Source organism: Periplaneta americana, chromosome 13 (genome assembly GCF_040183065.1).
Source record: "Periplaneta americana isolate PAMFEO1 chromosome 13, P.americana_PAMFEO1_priV1, whole genome shotgun sequence".
Classification (NCBI taxonomy): domain Eukaryota; kingdom Metazoa; phylum Arthropoda; class Insecta; order Blattodea; family Blattidae; genus Periplaneta; species Periplaneta americana.
The window spans coordinates 95,252,299-95,274,731 of NC_091129.1; the positions used below are offsets into that span (position 1 = coordinate 95,252,299).

Here is a 22,433-nt window from a genome sequence, read left to right on the forward strand (position 1 = left end):
CTTTGAAATGAACACCCAGTATATGGTATGAAAATGGAAATAATTATTCTTTTAATATTATAAATTAGTAGTAGTATGGAAATGAATATTTTATTTATAAATAGATTGGATATTAATATAAGTTGTAACGACGTGTAGTGTGAAAATGGAACGATTACTTTTATGGAATTATACAATTTATTTTGTATCACGCTGCACATGTTATTCTACTTTCATCATCTGTATAGTTATACATTTATTGCTACTGAGCAACTATGATTTATTTGAATATTCTGTCGGTAGTTCGTATAGTAAACACTAGAGATGAACAACGATCGAGAAAACGAGACTAACAGCGCCTGCAAAGCCGAAAACCAGCACGACAATGTTGTATTACGTCGCGTCCTTGACGTAAAGACTGCTTGTGAGTCTTCCGAGACTCGATATTGATCATCTCCCGAAGTCCCGAAGTCAGCAGTTGTTTATACCAGACTGAACTTTTATCCACTTTGGTAACTGTTATATATGTATAAACAAAAAAGTAGCCTATTTGAAACATCATCTCTAGGCCTTTATTAAAAGGCTACGAATTTTCTTTTCATATGTTTAAGATCAAGTGTGCAATCTAAAGTAAAAAGATATTAATGTCATGTTTTATGTTTCTTACAAATGCAAATTTATTTGAGAATTGTTTTTTTGTTTTGTATTTATATAACCATAGGTAATATCATATAATAGAACCAGGACATTTTGATAACTAAGATACTGTTCTGTTTTGTCTTTTTGTCTCATTTAAACATTTATGTCATTTATTTCAATGATGTATGTTATTCAAAGTTACGAAATCTTTCCACGGCGACCAAATGCTATTTCGACAATGACGAGAGAGACTCGAAGCGCACGAGAATGATGAGCCGAGACTCGAAAGACAAATGCAGCGAACACAGCGAGCGAGAGCGGCAGTTGTTTTGTTCATCTCTAGTAAACACTAACATGTATATAAAAATATATATTGTGATTTACTTGTATGTAGTCTATATTCCTGTTGATGTTTAATTATAATTTAGTATAATTATCTGTTCTTACAACTGTCACATACAACATTTTATGCTATTCTAGCATTAAAATATGAAAAAAAACTATTATTAATTTACAAAATGTAATGTTATGACGTAGTAGAGACATGAGTACTAGATATGACGTAATATATTGTATGATTGCTAAGTAACCGTTTCTAAGACTGTTTTGTTGTTGTTTTGAAGCTTTTTTTTTACAGGTACGTTGTATCAAATTGTGTTGTGAAGGCAGTGATGACGTCATGAAATACTAGTAACCTTTTCTGGCACCAGTGCCAGAATTAGGCCAACTGCGCAAGATTTATAGCGTGTTTTAATGCTTTATCGTTAGTGAAAATAGTGCATAATATTCCACATTATTATACCAGACCCGTAAAATATTACCACGTCAACTAAAACGTCATGACTTCTATTATGAGGGCATAACTTTTGTCATAAAGTTGACATTATGAAACGATTTGTCATGTTATAATATTAACATCACTGTTGTCATAGCAACCGTTTTCTTCATAGATCATGATATCAAACTACTATCATTACAAACCTGATGTTACTTCTTTATGAATTGTTTTATAATGCTATCGTACAAAAAATAACGTATGAAACACGTTTATAATGTTGTACAGTTATTGCACTCGTCAAAATTAGGAAACTCGCTTTGCTCATTCCCTAAAAATTGACTCATGCCATAACGTATAGCATTATGAACTTGTTTCATAATATACTATTATTTATATTGGAATAATTTACTGACATATTATATAAAAAGGCAAACTTTATAACATACAAGAATATGTAGACGTTTAGTGTGCGTTAGAACCTAACCTACTGATTAATATGAGCATTAGTTCAAATATTTTAAGGTAAGTTATGAAAAAATACACCAATTGTTATAATTCTTTCTTTTCATAATGGAAAATAATAAAATGATAGGATATTGAAATCATCAGTCTTAGGTTAAAACCGTGTTCAATTTTAATGGCAGGTTCCCGCACTTGTTTCTATATATCCGAGAGTGAGTTTAATCCTCACGGCATAGATGAACGATATACGCCATGTCTGTTATTGACATTGGGTATTTTTTTTGTTTTGTCAACAAATGAAGGCAGTCGTGTATTAATAACAATACCGGTACATAAATTTCACGTATGTTATTATTATAACCAAACTTCATTTAATTTTTTTTTATGTTTCTTAAAGGGGAAATGAACGTTACAACAGAGCATTAGAAATTTACTATTATTTTTTTAATTTGTTAATTAATGACGCTATATCAACTACTAGGTTATTGATGGAATTGGTGATAGCGAGATGAGGCCGAGGATTTGTCATATTATATTACCTGACATTCGCCTTATAGTTGGGGAAGACCTCGGAAAAACCCAGCGGGAATCGAACCCACACCCGAGCGCAACTCCGGATCGTCAGGCAAGCGCCTCAGTCAAATGAGCTACGCCGGTGGCCAAAATTTATTCTTGAAACTTACTTCCGTACAGGTGTTTCAGTTGAAGAGTAGTATCTTTATAATACTGATAATTGCGTGAATGAATTTCTGGCCAATTGGCCACAATTCCTGTAACTTCTTCGACGAAATATTCTCAGAATTGTTAACAGGTAAATTCAATATTTTCTTGTTCACGTTATAAATTAATAATGGGCTTACATGTTTTTAAAAATGAATGTACCGGTAATGAAAAAATTGAAATACTAAATACGAAATCAATAAAATTCTCTGTCTTTGGTGAGGGTTCACAAACATATGACGTCGTGAACGTAAAACAAAGTGTCGAAAGCTTCAAATCAAAACTGAATACGGGGTATTGAAGTGCGGATATGCAGTATGTAAATTATAGAAATTACAAAGAACTACATCATTGCTAGAGGAAGTGTTACAAATATGAAATAGGGGTACAAATATGAAATAGTATGATATAGGCCAACGACCTGAGACGAGTTATATTCTAGCAGAAGCCTTCCAAATTACTACGCACTGATATTCTCTTTCTCGGGAATGTGTTAGTTTGCAGTTAGAAGCTGAACTATTGAACCGTTTATCATTATTGCGTTTTCGAGGAAAGTGAAAATTTTGGCGGTAAGTTCTTTTCTTGGACATAAATTGTTATTCTTCAATGTTAGAAATATTAATAATATAGGTCTCTGTATTCTTAAAGAGAAATAATCTACGTTTATAGCAATGTATGTTTAACTGATTTTGTTTTTAAATTAATGATATGTTCTGAGGTTATAACTTACAACATCGGTGTGTCACAAATATGAAATACTAGTATTATTAGTATCCCATCTTTATACCCTGGTTTTCTGTTTCGTTACTAGTGTTAACACCTGTAGGAGGAGGGAAAACCTTACCTTTCAACAAATTCAGGAAACAGTGGAATGAAAAGGCAATGCAAGAAGCCATAAAATAAAGACGTGAGAGATGATTCATCTGGACTTAGTATTATGGTTGGGAAAATACCTTCTAACGAAGATGCTGAATGCTTGTTCTGTGGTTTTCTTAGTAGAGACCATTTTGACTTTGCAATTTTGTTAATCTTGTAACTTGTTAATAGCAGGCCTATTCCATATTTGTACCTCCATTTTTATGAAGAAAATATGTTAGATTTTGAGGAAATTATTTTTTTCAAACATTTTATAACATCTCACGAACTTCTAAGTCCAGTGTACCAATAACAGGGACGTTCAGCAATAAACAGGACGATATTTTATGATCAGTATTCAAAACATGTTGGTTCCAAAACGAAAAAACAAAATGGTATTCCATATGTGTAACACTTCCTCTACTAATAAAAGGTTAAAAATACGTACCTAGAAGTAATTAAATGTATAACAATACTTTTGGTTTTACAGATTTTGTGAAATGAACATTTACAGATGTGGTGAATGTAAGAGCTTATTGGAAAAATGTACTGATATGATCTACTAGTATTCTGTGGGTATTTAACCACATTATAACTGTTATATTAATGGACACAATTGAGTTTATTACACTATCACGTTTCACAATAAAATGTATCACTTTTAATTAATACTTGAGTTGAAATTATTATCTTAGAACAAAAGTAAACCATTTCAATCAGACAAAATGAAGACACTTGTCTCTTTCTAGTGGCACAGAATTAACGTATTTCTGTTACTTACAGGGGCTGAGACTATTCCCTCCAGCAGCACAAAGAGCAATGACGAGCGCTGCCTGATGCCATAGGTGTGGACACCACAACATGATGTTCATATAATAAAAACACTTAGCACGATGCAAAGCCAAGCAGTACTAGCCCATCACCATACCAGAGACATGTGTATTCTCTTTAATTTTATAGTTTGACAAGGTGGCTCTCAAATACTATAACCATACTACCTGCAAATGCAATCACAATCACTAGCTTGCAGAAGAAAATATGGCGGCTGAATATAAAAGTTAATGAACAAAATTTAGAAATTGATTTTATTTCATAAATGTGGCTTAATTTTTATGTATAAAAAAAACAAATTAAGAGGTGCTAAGGCTTGGTTGTGATGCAACTCACCTGCCGAGATAACTATAAACAAATGAAATAGTTACGAAATTCGGAAGAGAATGGTTCAGTCTGTGCATAATTATTGAATTTGGATGTCTTTTCCTCAAAAAACACATACAATTCTCATTAAGAACACAGAATTTACTCATGACGAATGTCTGTTATGACCACTTAAAGATAAGACACACTGGTGAGCCACCTTAACCTGCGATAAATGCCTTCTCTAGCATGAGCCACTCTTGCACACAAAATTTCTCTCACTCCCTCTCCCGTGAAAGCCATGCAGCTGATGGAGCACTTCTGCAACAGCTCATCTGCATGTGTGTACGTGTGTGTAGGTGACCAGGATTATGCTAACGAGGTTAGGAAGGAATCGGCCACTGCCGATTATTTGTGTGTATGTGTGACAGAAGACTGATAAATGCCTCACGGCAATGCGAGATCGAGGAATGCTTATATGGCTTGTCAAAAGCTTGCTCTGGCCTCTGTAATGTGCCATGCAACCAAATTGGATTTGTCTTAGGGTAGACACATTCTAGAACACATATTTGAATGGTCTTTGTGGTCAGTAGACCAATTAAAGCAGAACTTCATTAGTCATGACAATCACACTGCTGTGTTTAAAAAAGGGCATGGCCACGTCATAAAATTCCATTACTGCTTACAACGTGCTACATTCTAACTGAATATAAAGAGTCGTCAATGTTCCCACATAAAACTGGTGGGTCATTCCATGCAAAAAAGTATGTTTTTGAACCATGATGTCTCAAAAGTTAAAAATATTGTAGTAGATTATTTTGTATGTTCTAAATATGAATTTCAAGCAATACTATATTTATATCTTTCATAGTTTTGCAGCTATCAAAATTTAAAATATTGGTTTAACAAAGAACATGGCTTCATTCATTGAAGTTTTCTTACTATGTAAAGGAAGAAAGAAAAATGATTTCAATGCAATTCGAAAAAGGGGAGCCTTGTTTATAAATGCCCTTAAAATGAAAAAAAAAATATATATAATTTTTTAAATAGTTGCCCACCGTAAAATAATTAAAAAAAATATAGAACACAAAATGCAATTCATTTTTACAGACGAAAAAACATGTGTTTAATTCTTTAGGGTTCCACTATGAAAATTTCAGAATGTTGACTTACATATCATGTCAGCTTTTAATAAAAATAACTCACCGCAACAAAGGAGCTCAGCAGGTAGGCTCTCCCGTCGTACAGAATGTTGCGCGATCAAGGTCAGGGAGACGGACGTTTGAGATTACTCATCGTTATGAAGTATCGCGAACGCTGCGACCGTCACACATAGCAAGTGATTTTCAACATTGGGAACAAAAAATAATAATTTTATTAATATTATTCACAGATTTTTTGAGATAAAGTCATAAAACTTGGGAGATGGAATAGGAATAAGATTTTCTTTAATACGAATGAAATTCGCATGAATTTAATTTGTTGCATTCGAATATAAAACTATTTCTTTTTTTCAATGAGGTGTTTTTATGAGCATGCCTTAATATTATTCGGATTAGTCTTTAAGGTATTAAAATATGGTTATTCTGGTTTACAATGGCGTCTGTTTAGTTTCGATGACACTTCATATAGGATGTCTAGAATATTTTAAATGATGGATAACATGTAACTGCCACCCACTTTTCAGTCATCTGTATGACTAAAATATTAATGATATGGCGGTCATAATTGGCAGTTTAATTTATTTTCATAATAACATTATTATATTAAAAGCCCAAAAAATTCATGACATTGCTGGCATATTCTAAAAATTTTGTATGGAATGACCCTAGTATCTTTTAGTTACGTTATTTAACGACGCTGTATCAACTACTAGGTTATTTAGCGTCTGTGGAAATGATGATAGCGAGATGTTATTTGACGACTGGGCCTTTCCCGTGCCCGAGAATTCATCCCGGGATACCTGACATTTGCCTTACAGTTGGAGAAAATCTCGGAAAAAACCCAACCAGGTAATTAGCCCAAGCGGGAATCGAACCCACGCACAAGCACAGCTCACGGTCAATAGACTAACATTCTACACCTGTGGCTACTGGTAATTTTGTATGAAAAGTTAATACAATATGCATATTTTTGTTACTTTTCTGTCTAGAAGTTGAAGAGAAAGAAATATATAAAAGATATATTATCACTTCAAATATAAAAGAACATTCAGTAACAAGTGTCAGTATGTCTGTTACAAATAGTAACATACGAAGAGTGGGTCTATTTGTTCACATATTTTTTACGTGAAGGACATCATTAATGGTAATAGTAATGTTGCCAAGTTAAATTTTACATTAATTTAATTTTTATGGACGGAAAAATATCACTCACTCCCATAATAATGTTGTAAAAGTGTTTTACATTGGGAATAATGACAACACAATCATGAATTTATTAAACATTCAAGTTAAAAATAATTTTAAGACTGTTATTCCATTTTGCATTCAAGAGTATTTTTGAGTTGATTATTATGATATGTAAATTATCTTCTAGTGAATCTAGTGAATTCACCTAAATATTGTAGGCCTAAGTTACAACATGTTGTAATCTTAATTTCACACTGACCTACCTAAGGACAAAAATTCGTATCGCAAAAAAAAAAAAAATCGGAATATTACATTTTAATTTCTCATTTCTGTTTTACTTTTAACTAATCATAAAATAGCCTTAATAGATTACATTATATCAAATGAACTGATTAATTTAGAATTATGGTATTTTTCTAAAAAAACAGGAGGATTTCAGTGTTAGTATTCTGACTTAGGAGTGAACATTTATTCTCAAGAAGTTAGCTCGCTTCAACACAAATTTATATATCCAGTAACAACAGACGATATTCAATCAAGTTAAGTATTCGAATATCTTTAAAAAAATTTAAAATTCATATTTTAACTTACAGATATTATATCTGTATCTTTGAAACTAAATGCAAGCATTGCATGGTAAAGTGATATTCATTTTTGGCCAATATGTTGTATGTATGTAAGCTCTACAATAATTATATAACATTTTTTTCGACAGGAGTATAGTTTAGGGAGATTTATTGGTGTTAAAAGACATTTTTGTTTCATTAAAATTAGTGGTGGGGCAAATCCTAAATTTTCTCGAATCTGTAACCTAAAAGGTTCTCGATTAACCCAAATCTCGAAACTCTCGAATCCTTAATATAAGTTCCAGAAGATTCCGCTAGATGGCATACTGAAAACAGTGTCGCATATTGGTGACTTGGATGCCACCGAAATTGCAACAATCATCGTAATTATTAGTGGACGCTTCTACTGGACGTCAGTGGAGTTAAAACTAATCTTTCGAAAATTTTAAGTTTTTTATATTTATACTCGAAAGATTCGAATGATGAAAAAAAGCGCAAAGATTCGAGTTTTAAAATCTTTTTTCAAGATTTGCGGGATTTGAGGATTCGAATGTCCCTTATTCAATTAAAATGATCTGACATGTTTAGTTAACAGTATATGGATGGTTACTGGTACTGAAGAACAGGGTTATTCTTATATGCTTATTGTGTCTAACAAGGGAACTAACTGTTAATGAGCTCAAGCCAAATCCTTCCCTCAAACTGTGTATGAAGATTTCCACAGCAGATAGACAAATACAAAAATTAGCCGCCCATACTAAATGTATGGGTAAACTTACTTGGAATTTTGCATTAAGAAACAACGCATACTTAAAGACAGTATTTGATTTACCATATTCCTGAATCCATCATAAACATATACACTGAATGCGCTGAACCAGGTGAGTGAGCACTAACTACTCCAGGCCGGGGGCTAATCAATTTTTCGATCATCTTTCATTAAAGCTTTAATTTCGTACTGGTACCTTATTGTTAGTATGCGCAGCTAATTTTTATGTGTGTCTATATGCTGTGAAGACTTAAAATTTTGCGCAGTTTGTTGGGAAATTATGATATGAGATATTCCCTTGTTGAGCTTTCCTAAAACACAATAATTTTTACTTAGTTACCGTACTTTAATTCATTTTACAAGGCAGGATAAGCGATTTATAATTTGCTGCAATTACTTTTTAAGATAAAAAGTATTTGTTCCCTGTCAATTTGCATTCTTCTCTTTAACTCAGACTAAACACATATAGGGTTGCCAGATTGTACGTTTTCCCCGTATTTTTACATTTTTTACCTTAAAATAAGTATTCCGTAATTTGAGGGTTAACTATGTTTTTTTCCCCCGCAACATATTTATTTTCAACATGCAGTCTAATACGCCTACATGCAGAGCTAAAATCCAATATTGTGACTTCGAAGTTACTGTATGTCTCTTTTATTTGCAGAATTTTGTTAACTCTGTCTGAAGAGTTTTGTGAATCAAAAAAACATACTTGCATGAAGAAGGAACTAAGTGTTTTTTTTTAAAGTAGGTTGACTTTTTTTTTTCTGGAGTTCCAAATATTGCAAAGATAATTGGTTTCTGCTCTAATGCCTATGTTGAAAGAGTTTTCTCTTTAATAAAGTTCAATGAAGTAAATATTTTGTGAACTTGATAAAGGCTGAACTACAAGTATTTCTCAACTTCAGTCAGTCACGCAGAGAATTTGTCTTGAAGAATAAAAATAATACATTACTTCAAGCTGCCAAATCAATATTAGTCATGTTAGCAATGCTTTGTATTTTCCTAGATATAAATGGTTTTATTAAATTTATATTGCAAATACAGCCGCCATACCAGCTGTCTAGTGGCTAGGACGCTGAATTTATAATTCTGTAGAGCCGGGATTGATCCCCGATGTACCACCGATTTATAACTTGTGTTGGGTAAGTTCGTGGTCCAGATAACACAAGGGTTTTCTCCGAGAGCTCTGGTTTTACTGTAGCATCCCAACAAATCATCTCATCTCATTGCGGATGTAGTATAGACCAGCCTATGGTGCACCCTGGGCAACAATTCTGTCGGTAAATTAGTCTACACAACTGAATTTATACGGGTGAATGACGAAAAGTCAAGTACCCACCATCAGTAAAAAAGAAAACATATACTGAAAATACATATGCAGACATATTATAGAAATTCTGTAAATGTATTTTATGATGTTATATGTCTAAAGTAGAGTTAAGAATGATAATGACTTCACACTTTAAACAATAAACAATAAATTATATGCTAATAAATCCTTGGAAGCTCGCATACATATTCCTTTTTTTTTTTTTTTTTTTTTTGTGAAAATCTTCCTTTTTTTTCTAAAACAAATCTGGCAACCCTAATCATCACAGGCAAGTGTGTTGTCATGACTTCATGTAATACATCCGTCAGGGTGCTTCAAGGTGCTTAACAATTAACAACGAGAACACCTCCGACCACTACTGCATGTTCTCAGACAAGGGGAATTAGTTTCATTCCAACATAGTTCATTTCTGATAAACTACTCTATGACATTGACATTTTCATAGACGACAACGAAAGCGACACTGAATGTACTACATAAAATAGAGGAACATCAACAAAAAGTACGCACTCGAAGCATATGAGGGGCAAGCATGAGATATGACCTGGAGCGACTGGATACACGTGAAGGAAAATACTTGTGTGTATTTGTACAGCATTTATGTTTGAAGCTGATCTATATTAACAATCAGATGACGATGGATTTCACTCAAACCATGTATTAAAGGCAATTTTATGGTGACATTGAAGTGAGGATAGGTGAACAAAGTAGAGAAGCATGAGAACTACATGGGTTGCAAGCTGTCACGCCTTGTTTGGTTCCTTGTACCTAATAGTAACATAACAGTGCAATACAACAACAATGAAACTTGGCATATCATATTTTAGTCCCGGACATCATCACAAATATTGAGCAAATGTATTTTCATTCACAAGCAATATTGATTGTACTAGAACACGTTAAATCTAGGCTGTAACTTGTTGAAAATTGATTACTTCTTTTTATATAAAGTTTACTGTATAAAATAAGTGTTTAATATGTTGAAATTAGTGTTTAGTATTTCAACTTTATCTAAGATACACTCACAAATATGATTATTTGTCTTTAATATTAACCTTATTTCAAAAGAATTGAATTTTTTTAACCCAAAAACTTAAATTTGATAAAATAGTATTGTCATTATAATAAAAGTAATAATACAATTACGAGCTGAATTTTATTAGTTTATTTTCCTTAGTATTAAACATAAATCTAAAATATCCTATGCATGACTGCTAAAATTAATCAGTGTTCTACAAGTTGAGCAGCCACATTTATACATAGGTTTAAAAATTACACAACAAAAATCCATTGTGATTTACGTTTACTTCTTACTGATCTAAATATATGTTTTAGACTTGAAACTTGAAACCACATTTTTTCCCCCCACAAAATCTAGCATTTATATGAACTTATAACAGTGATGTAATGAACTGCATTTATTGGTTTGAAGTATCAATAAAATTATCATTATATGTCAACAATTTTTCCCTTGAAATTATTCAAATCTGCTTTACAGGAAGCTTTACCTGAAAGACTAGATTTGCATAATATATACGTCACTGTGTACGGTAACAGAAAACCACAATTTCAAGTCACACAGAGTTTGTGTGCACTCGATGTGGGTCTCTGGCGTTTAGATAGCCCATGCGAGTTGTGTGGATATAAAGGGAAAAGTTGAGACGTTGTCGGGTGGAGTTCCCGGGTAGCTCAGTTGGGAGAGCGCTGGTACGTTCAACCAGAGTCCCGGGATCGATACCCGGCCCCGGAACAATTTTTCCCTTGAAATTATTTTATATGTCAACTTTGCTAATAGTGCAATATTGTGCTGCATTATCAGAAGGTGGAAATTCTTTTGAAATTTCAGTGACTACTTACAAGGGTAGTCAATCTGTTAAAATATATTAACAAAAAATAGAACTGAGTGCGGTTTTAAAAAGAACAAATATTATTTAAAATGTTATTCTACATTCTGTATTTAAAAGTAAATAGGCCTACGTGAAATTGAAAGTACCTTAGATTTGAAATTTAAATAGTATATATATATATATATATATATATATATATATATATATATATATATGCTTTTACCACAAAGAAGTAACAGAACAATCCTGGACATTTTATTCAAGCATGTTGGAATTCATAATGAAGATTCAAATTTTTACACATTACAATGCACAGTACAAATGGAATCAACAAAATAACATCTATTTCTTTAGTTTTATACAATGAATTCCGAAATGAAATCACAGACTATATTAATTTGAATTAAAATTCATGCGTATGTAATTTGTGAAAATCATTATAATATTTAGGTAGGAATAATTACACTTCAAATTATACGATTTTTATATATAAAATGTATGTCAAAATTTGGGAGATAAAGATAGGGTACGATGCAGTGAAGGTGATATGCTTAAGGGAAAGAACTCCCTCATTATTTTCTGTAAAGTCTGAATTTGCCTACAGCCTTTGAGGAAATTTTTACGAAGAGGAAAATCCTATCTCTTTCTTTCTATTAGATCTAATAATTTTACGAATTATGCAGTTTCGGTTCACTCTGCACGAGCTACTTTAAATCAATTACGTTTTATTTGTAAATAAAAGACATTGTCATTCCTTCAAGATTTATGCCAACTACTCACTCCACCTTCAGACATTTTTTATATTTTCTCATAAATTAAATTAAAATTAAGAGAATTTCACATTTCTATTTAATGAATATAAAATAATATTTTTTGCTGTTTTGTTGTTCTTTGTCTTTATTGATTAATTTAAAAATAAGCATGACAAGGTTAGTTTCCAATGCCAATCATTTTACAACAAAGTCATTGGTTTTTTTCGGCCGGTTAGCATTTCTAATTTAAATTTCTGTACTTCATAGATATACGTTAGTGGTATTACTATACAAAGAAAGTTGGGAACCTACGAGATTTTGAATCGTGTTACCACTCTTTCCTGCAAGAGATTTCAATAACCGAGGTGTCATCTACTACCATAACCTCGATTGGGTTTGAAGTCAGGTACCTTGGTTCCATCATTGGATCACTGAAGTCTTTGCATAGATAGGAATATGGAAGTCTCTAGTGAAGAAATTTGACACGATATTTTTTAAATTATGTTTCCTGAATAAAATATAAAAATATTTTACAGCTGACAAATAAGCATCTAATTCATAATTTAGACACTCATTGTATAAGACCAATAACAGTATAATATTGTTTTTATGAGATTAAGTCTGCTACTACTAATAAAATGTAATAATTTTCGTCTGCTGCTGAACTGGAGGATTCAGAATACAAAATAAATGTGCAACAATTACATAATTTAAACAATGAATTTAACAATTATAATAAATTAAGATATATAGAACTTTCAATTTCAATATTATGAAATGTTAAGTTAACAAGAATAGTTTAAAATATTGATTTGAAGCGTATAAATGGTTGTGAAGAATCCCTAAGGAATCTTTTATAACATCAATAATTATTTCTCGTAAGAAATTTACCGTGAAACCTAATTCTATTAAGATTTTATGTACAAGTTTTGTAATACCTCCTCTGGCTCCAAACAATAAACCGTATATTTTCCAGTTATGTAAAGGGACGTTTCTCTCTCTGAAACTCTATGTAAGTACTTATTTATTGAAAATTGAATAGTTTGTGTCAAAAAGTTCAATTTGAAGCTGCATTTTCTTGTTATTTTAATTTACCTACGTTGTACAAAAAAAATATAGACAAAGGCACCTTTCTGAAACCACCGACAAAACCATTGCAAGCATTAAAATTGTTTATATTCCGATTGCTTCACTAATTATTCATCATTTTTATGGAATATCAGTACAGACATTTTAAATATTTTTGCAAGATGTTTAGCAGGAAGAAGTTAACATTGAGGTGAAAATCGTCCTCACTGGTCTGGCTAAGCTCACTGAATTTTAAGACTGATAAAAATCCTTAACATAGCTTACTTCGGAAAGCAGGGATCCTGTCATGGACATGTTACGTAAATTAATAAAGATGACTTAAAAATATTACTAGCCATATTTAGTCTGCGTCAAATTTAAACCATTACTTATCATACTCGCCAATCATCTTAATCCACTTTACAGCTGCCCTCATCTAAAAACTGTAAGTCCTGACATTGCCACAGTAGCAGAATCCAGTAATGTCTTAGTCAACGATATCTAGAGACAGTGAAAACTAAATTAAAGTAGTAATGCTCGTTATGCCATAAACACGCGGATTAGGGGAAAGGTGGAGTTACTATTTCTCATTATAACTGATACTAGAATAACGCCAGTTTGGTTGTTCTAATTTGTATCATTTCATTTGAATTTTAGCATAAAAAGTTATGAATTAGAAGCAGATTTTAATGTAAACATTTAAGTAAACTAATTTAATGTTTCGTTTTTTTTTAATATTTAGACAATAAAATTAAAATTTCATATCAGCAAAACATAACAAAAATTTTATAAACAGAATAAAATTGTATCACATAATACAAACACTTTTCGCATTCATTCAAATTTTTAAATCGGATTTGATTTAAGTTATACAGGTAAATTAACTTCAAATAAGTTGTCTTAATAAATTGTTAATTAATTTGCAGTTCACTACAATCACAATATCTCTCAAATTAAGTTCAAAGTATCTGAATAATCTATTTACACCTTATCACCAAACTATTTTAAAACAAGTCTGATACAAGTAGGAAAATCTCAATATCTTTTGTCTGTTTGATTGACAAACTATAATAATTTAATATTTTTTTCAGTAATCTTACCTTACAAAAAAAGAGTGAAAATCTATACAAGCTGGAAATTACACTTCTGAGTTAGGTGACACAACACACACACTACTGACAGTTCTGCACTGCTTCATGGCTATATTCAATACATAATGCGCAGTACCAGTCATGTGATCTCCATAGGGATGTCCACTGCATAAGAATGTCGGCCAATTGTGGCTTCTGAGTAGCAGGAAGAAGTTATCATAGAGGTGAATATCTTTTATGGATTTTCAGGAGTTATGCATGTTTTTACATGCCAAATTAATAATTGTAAAATTTGCTCTTTCTTATCAAATGTAATCACAGTCATGGGAAGTAATTTCATCTCTACTTTTAGATGCACTGTCTTAACTGCTTTAGTTGTGTGTTATTAACAGACTGTGTTAATATAGTTCAGCAATGACTTGCAAAGCATGAAGAACATTACGATAAGTAATATGCAACCAAATAGTAATACCATGAGGCAAGGTTTTCATTACATATAATCAACACAATGCTCTAACATCTGATGATGATACATAAGTAGTATCGAAAACGTTAATGTTATAAAAAACTATTTAAGAAGATAAGCACAGGTGGCCCAACAAAATTGTTTAATTCATGAAGAACATTGTATATGAGTGTTGAGATGCAGAAGTTTATGGAAGGGTTTAAAATATCCGACATAAAAGACAATAAACTGAAATTTGAAGTGGCAAATGCTCCATTACAAGACCAACCTGCTCGGATTCTAGTCTCATATTTAGACAGGGATGACGACAGAAGCTCGCATTGACTGCGTTTTCGAGTTATGGTAGATAATGCGACTCAGGAGACAAATAATAATTATTATCTTATTTTCTTTGGAAATTGTGCATGTTCGTAAATGTAATAAGAAACATTATACATCAACTACTTCATACACATTTTCAGAAACAGTCTGAGAATGAAGAATGGATAAAAAATAATATAATTTTTATTCCATGATTAGATACATGATAATTTTGAAGATGTTTTGCACTTCATCTTGGCGACATTAAAGGATATCATTTCTTAAAGACTTATGTAGGGGAGAAATTATTTTATAGCACTTCGAGTAGAATATCTGTAAGTACTGTAATAAATATATATATATATATATATATATATATATATATGACTCTGAGTTCCATTGATTTATAATGATTTTAATATTAGTGTACAGGATTAAGAAATATTGATGAGAAAAAAAAATACTAGTAACATAATGCATGTGAGAGTCTGGAATCTTTTAATCAATTTTCATATGGTCTACAATCCTCTAATTTAGGTTCCGACACATGTACATCTATTAACAGGCAGCAGCCTACATCTCACTTGACGATATGTCAGAGGAAGAACAGTTGTTTGTATGCATCTGAAGTCTGAGTAATGTAATATGTAGACAGTCGGCGATGTTTATACAATGGATGGGGAAAGTAATTGGCCACCCTATCCTATTATCTCCTTGGCTAGTTGCCTCATAAGTGGTGCCTTCTTGGTATCACTTGTGAGGTTCATACCTGTCTTCGGACAGTTGACTAAACAACAACAATATGGTCTGACTAAACAACAACAATATGGTCTATTAGAAAATAATTACTTACATCTAGTAGGGTCACAATATTGCAAAGATTTTCATCGCTGTTTTAAGTGTGTAGACTACAAAGTTAAGTAGGTACTTGTAAGTTCTGGGCTATAATTATACTTACAGTATTCTGATCAAATCTTAGTGCTGAAAATATGATTCCAATTTCTTAATGATCATTCAATATAGGTACTCTGTTAACGTGTAAACAGAAAAGTGAATAGGATAGTTTTTGAGCAGTTCATCGTTATTTGTTTACAAGTATCTTTGTGTTTTGTATAATTTCATTACTACTGGTAATTAATACTAGTTAATATGAAGAAAACAAACTGATGTGATTCATTTACGATGGTCTTATACCACTTGTATATCGGTAATATATTTATTGATATATCTCTCGCAAAAATGCATGACTATGGCCACAAATATTTTTAAAATATTACATTTCACAGTGAAATTGCCAGTGAAGTCAAGAATCGAATAGAAATTAATTAGGAAAAAAGGAAGGAAAAACAACGCGAGAGAGCATCCTTGCAAGGAAATTTCGGCTTATGTGAAACTATGCCAGCTCCAAGTCAGTAGGCCACTTGTCCCACTCTGTGTCATCATTTTTATTCCATTACAGAAACTTATAAAAATCTTTAAGGGAAAAAAGGCGAAAGTGAATGTAACCTAATATGTACCACTTAAAAGGGAATAAATGTATAGCAGATCATATTCGAAGCAAGATTTAACAGCAGAAGGGCATTGCCATCTAAGATGTTGGCCAGGAAAGAGAGAGAAGCAAACGTCGCAGTTTTATATTATATGGCATTGGGTACCCCTGTCTAAAGTAACTGTTACAACTGTAGAAACTTGATCCTATTAGTGAAGAAGCCCTGTAATGAAGAGCTTTTGTTAGGTTTCATACTTATTATACTACGTATGTTCCCGTGGAAGGCCACTGGATAATATCTTTCAAAAGTTAAAATATATTCAGATTCCTCAAATGTGCGTTTTTCAATAAATGAATACCGGTATGATAATTTAAAATATCTGAGTTGTGTTTAAGTAGAATGTCAATTATAAAATACTGACAATCACAGGGAATTGAATAATTTTTCTCTACAAAACAGTATAATTCAGTGCTTTTCACAATTATCACATGACTGGTTAAGAATTGATATTCTGTTATGCTTTAACATTTCAAGATATTTAGTTTCATGAGTCAAATAATGTATGTGTTATGATTTAAAACATCTACTATCATTTACATTACAGTAATTTAGTTTCACGAATCAAATATCGTAATTTATATGTAAGGGAGACCTTTTAAGGATTCTTTATAGACTGCAGACACTACTAAACACTCGTAAAGTAATATATCTCCAATTTAAGAATTTCCTTAACTGAATCACAAGTTACAGAAAACTCACAATGTTTTACGTGTTTCCGAACATGTAGGGAAGACAAAGATAACTTATTTGATTTACTGAAACATGATGATCAGATACATATAATTTATACGCTATTGTTGTAACAGCAGGTGAAAACAGCCCACATATTGAACAGATTACTTTACGACCAATAGAAGAGGAGTTGTTAAAAAAAAAAAAGGACACAAGTATAAGAAACTGAAAATTTAGATTGTCCATCACAGAATTTTGTTTAATAGCAATCAACTCGTACCCTGCTTAAAGAATTTTCACTTCAATAGACTATACTTCATATAAATATAATGAATGTAATGCAGTTTATGAAAGAGATTCTTAATTTTATTATAGGCTAAATGGAAAAGAACTGTGGGGTGACAGAAGAAGATTGCGATGTTATTGATGATGATGATGATGATGATGATGACGATGATGATGATGATGATGATGATGATGATGATAAAATTCTGGTTTCCCATAGATGCATATTCCAGTAGTCTACATGTACTACACGCCCAAGTTAAATCTGAGTCCGGAAAGAATGTGAATCACAATTCCCTCTCCCTCTGGTCTTTGTAACCTAGTGTAAATACTAAGCTGATAAAGAGGTGTTTACTGTTCGTGCTAGCGAGTTGTACGAGATAGTGGTGAATACACGTGTATAGAAGGTGCTGAAAGTGTTGTACCCATATAAATATTGTGAAAGTGTTGATATTATGCACCATATTTCTTACGCACATTATATATATTACCTCACTCGTAACATGACCTCACTCACAGACGAAACAGTAGATTGTATACTAATAACTAGAGCAATTAGAGCTACTAGTGCTCGTCTCTTGCATTCACGCGAAGCAAATTTAACTTGGGGACATAATACATCTGTTGTTACAGATGGTGATTATAACAAGAATGAGATATTTCCTAGCACATACATCCTATATCAGCTCACTTCTTTTTGGATTCACTGTATGTTCTTTAAGTTCAGTAACATTATTCTTTAACAGTCTACACAAATCTCTTGTTTTGAAATCTGGAGACTCAAGGTTCCTGACTGTACATTTTATAAACATACCGATATTAATACCGTGCCTAACAAACATACTAGTTTGTATTAACCTTCAGAGTATGTAAATAATAACAAATCTTAAGTTTTAAATATTATGTAATTGAGTATATCAAGGACTTATATGCACCTTTTCAGTGAGAAAGTCCTTTCATTGTTACTACATGCTCATTACAGTCGTAAAGAAAATAAACATCTTGAAATGTTTCTTTCCCAGAACTTTCTATAGCAGTCTACCTAGCATATCTGTGACATATGTCATTTAAATTAACTTATTGCCATGAAAGCTGTCAGTTTTAACAGCATCCTCCATCAGAAAAACCAACTTCCACTGTCATAATATAGCCTATAATAAGTGTATCTTAAAGAATAATCAGACTTCATTGATCCATAGTTCAATGTCTAGTTTTTGTGAGAATGTGTGTTCAAATTATTTTCAAGTTTAATGTTACTGGTACATAAGATTTTTCAACAAACTTTTGTCATCTATGTTGTAATATATTTTTCAGTTCAGAATTATTGTAATGAGAGCAATAATACATAATGAATGTGACATCACATTTGATTTTTTTGACTTGTTCATTAATCTGCTTACAAAAATATTTCTTAATTAAGCTCACCAATAATTTGGATTAAAAGTTAAAAACTAAATCATAAATTCTAAACAATATCTAAATAATATTAATAATATCTGAAAATCGAAAATGAACTAATTTTCAATCTTGAACTGGAAGATGTATTACAAAATATTCATGATGAAACACCATATATTAATTTTGTATCTTCTTCATTACCTTTTTAACATATTTGCAGTATGATATGCCAAGAATCATGTACAACCAAAGCAAACTAAGCTCACATCCACTACAATATACTTCGAAAAATGCACACCAAACAAGCATAATTTTTGTCTTACCTTGTGCTGGCGACAACTGTTCCGTAGTGGTCAGGATGTCACCTTGTTGCCATGTTGTAGCACCTGTTAAGTGCGCAACAACATTTTAGTCTACACAGAAATTATCTCTATTTAATCAAATATACTTGTTCCTCTCTCATTTAGTAAGTCAACCATTTTGTAATTTCAATATGATTATAGTTAATATACACGTAAATTTTCAACGTGAAACGTTTATGAGCTTGACATCCCAGAAATCTAATCACACTCCCTGGTAATGCAGACACGGACCGCAGAGAAATCAGATAATTAATAATTAAAGACTTTCAACATCTGACGTCATTTGATCTCTTAGAAACAGCGAGTGAGGAGTAACATCACACTGTAGGCCCTAACAATTATTGAACTAGTCAACTTAAGCAAACGAACTCATCATGCATGCGAATGTAACAGTTTTGATGATAGGTACAGCATACCGAGATAAACATTTCACGCAATTATACAGATTCTATGAATCCCCTGTCACTTTTATTAAGAGTCGATAAGATGGTAATATAGAAATGGTAGAAGAATAGTGAAGAACTTGTAACCAGAATGCTAGGCGAAAACCTGTCCTGCATCTGTTCGTCCACTAAAAATGTAAGAGGATGTACGGGGACTGAACCGCAGCACATTTTCGTGGTAATCTGTTAGTTAATTGACTATATATGTACACATTAAACAGCCAATATTCTCTTCTTTCATATTTATTTTCCTCAAAATGTTACTTAGATCAATTTACAATCACTTCGAGAAGAACTTTTAGTTGTTAGTTAGATAAAGTATATTTAAGGCTATTTATGATATGAGATCATCAAATAACAGACATCAAATAGGAATTCATCATCAACAGTGTTTTTCTGTGAAGTGAGTGAAAGTCATAAGTTGCAATAAAATAAATGTACGATATTTCATATTATACTAGAGCTGAAGTGGGGTCAGGGAGGGTTTATATCTGACTTTGGACACTAGAACTAAAGCAGGACCAGTACTAAAGCAGGACCAGTTAAAGTAGATCTCTGACATTGAACACTAGAGTTAAAGTGGGGCCAGTTAGCATTTATATCTGATGGTGAACACCGGAGTTAAAGTGGGTCAGTTAGAGTTGATATCTGACGTTGAAAAACTACAGCTGAAGTGGTGTCAATAAAAGTTGACCTCTGACGTTCACTTCAGCTAAAGTGGGGCCAGTCAAAGTTGATCTTCGAAGTTGAACACTAGAACTAAAGTAGGATCAAAGTTGTTCTCTGATGTTGAACACTAGAGATAACATGGGGCCAGCCAGGATCTCCGACATTGAACACGTCCCTGTAAAATATGCGCAGGGCATGAACAAACAACTTTCGCTTTTGTTTATGCTATTACAGAGTCTACACTGTTGACAACTTAAACTACGCAGTTTTATTTTTTTTTTACTTTCAGTGTGAGCTTGTTTCTCTAAGAGGTGATATCGCATGAGATACCTATGTTATTAATATTTACATTATTCTGTACAATTTTTTAAAACAAATTACTTGCGCATAATTAGTTTATAATCTCTTACTTAAATCAATCTTTAGAAAATGCTCATATCAGAAATTGCAGTAAATTTTTCTTTAAATACCACAGTAATTTTTTGTTGTTGTTTGTACAGATGTTAATATATAGTATTTTTATCACAGTTATCAATGTGTATGTATTATTTTGTATTTTCGGTACATATATTTACTAGCATATTTACACAAAGCTATTTAAAATTGCAACCAAATTTTGAAACTCTGCTGAACAATAATTTCAACTGCCATTATAAGCATAACATAATGTGCTTTATTTGCAAGTTTTCGCAAGGTCGACTTCTGTCTAAGATCAATTCTGGTTGGCCTTACTCTAGCCAAAAATGACAACTGAACTGAGGGCGTTAGCTTTCTCTTTACTTTCTGTACTTTTTCTTTGTTAATCGTCAATGAAAAGCATTTCTCTTGCAACTATTTACTTTCCTGTACGCCTTTGAGAAAAATAACTTCCTACGTGACAATCACACATATACAATTGTTTACACAAGCTTGCTGCAGGAGTGTGCCCTGCAGCAGATCTCAACAAATGATGCTTGAAATATTAGTCACGGACTATTGTCCCTTGCCATGAGGAAAGTGGAGAAGTGGTGACAGTAACTTCAATTGCGTGCAGGACTAGTGGAGGAAAGGGAAGCAGCAAAGAAAGATAATAACATCTTCCAACCAGCAGACACTTCTGGCTAGACTCACTATAGTACAAACCCATTCCTTGTTCCATAATACACAATATCTAATAAAATTAGAATATTCACAAGATTACCGGTATTACCATAAAATGTCTCACAGAGTAAATATGTATAGCATGTAGACTGTAAGATCTGAAAGACCATAACAATTATTTAATATTTAATATTGCATATTACAGAATTGGGTAGCAAGATTATCATAGTAAAGCAATACAATAACAGATTATCTGACTGTAGATCTATTTACTATTTAAGAGCTACCGGTACTATGTTCAAAATGTCTTGTCATATTGCAGTTGTTTGATTTAAGAACCACTACTTTATCTTTCCTTATTTTCAGCGAACATAACATCATTACCCAAAACTAAATTAACGGAAAATAATGAATATCATACAACATCTATTACTAGTTACTTTATTAATTATGTCATTGCATAAAATAACAGCAAGCTCAAAAAAATTATCTCTGACAGCAATTTGTAATCAATGTATCGGTATCTTAAATTTCATCCCACTATGTCAAATATGTGTACGAAAATCTGTACTCATAGTTATTTTAAGTTTCTAATTGTTATGCTGGTTGACATTTAAATAGCTAACGCAAACTGCCATTAAAAGTATCATACAACATGTTTCACTGTTCGAGAAAAATAAACAGGTTAAGAATTCCATTGACAAAGGATTTAAGGAAATCTCAATGATCACTTGAAACTTCGAAACTCGAATTAAAGTATTAAAATACAATACGTATTTTCTTTAACACTTCAGTGTATTTTATTTGATGTTCATGTACATATACCAAATATTTTCATGATATCGTGTGGAAAATCTCGAG

General features: G+C 32.1%; 1 protein-coding gene across 29 annotated transcripts in view; it reads right to left on the reverse strand.

Moving 5' to 3' along the window:
* Positions 1-22,433, reverse strand: part of LOC138712124 (ankyrin-2-like) — a 512,384-nt gene that overhangs the window by 171,499 nt on the left and 318,452 nt on the right. For 27 of the 29 annotated variants that reach the window (XM_069843559.1, XM_069843553.1, XM_069843566.1 and 24 more), the window contains one exon: positions 19,342-19,404. In XM_069843559.1, the coding sequence (XP_069699660.1) occupies positions 19,342-19,404 (63 nt within the window). Of the gene's footprint in view, positions 1-4,214; positions 4,432-4,600; positions 4,859-14,356; positions 14,437-19,341; positions 19,405-22,433 lie in introns of those variants that run through there. The other 2 variants (XM_069843578.1, XM_069843577.1) reach the window with 2 other exon arrangements.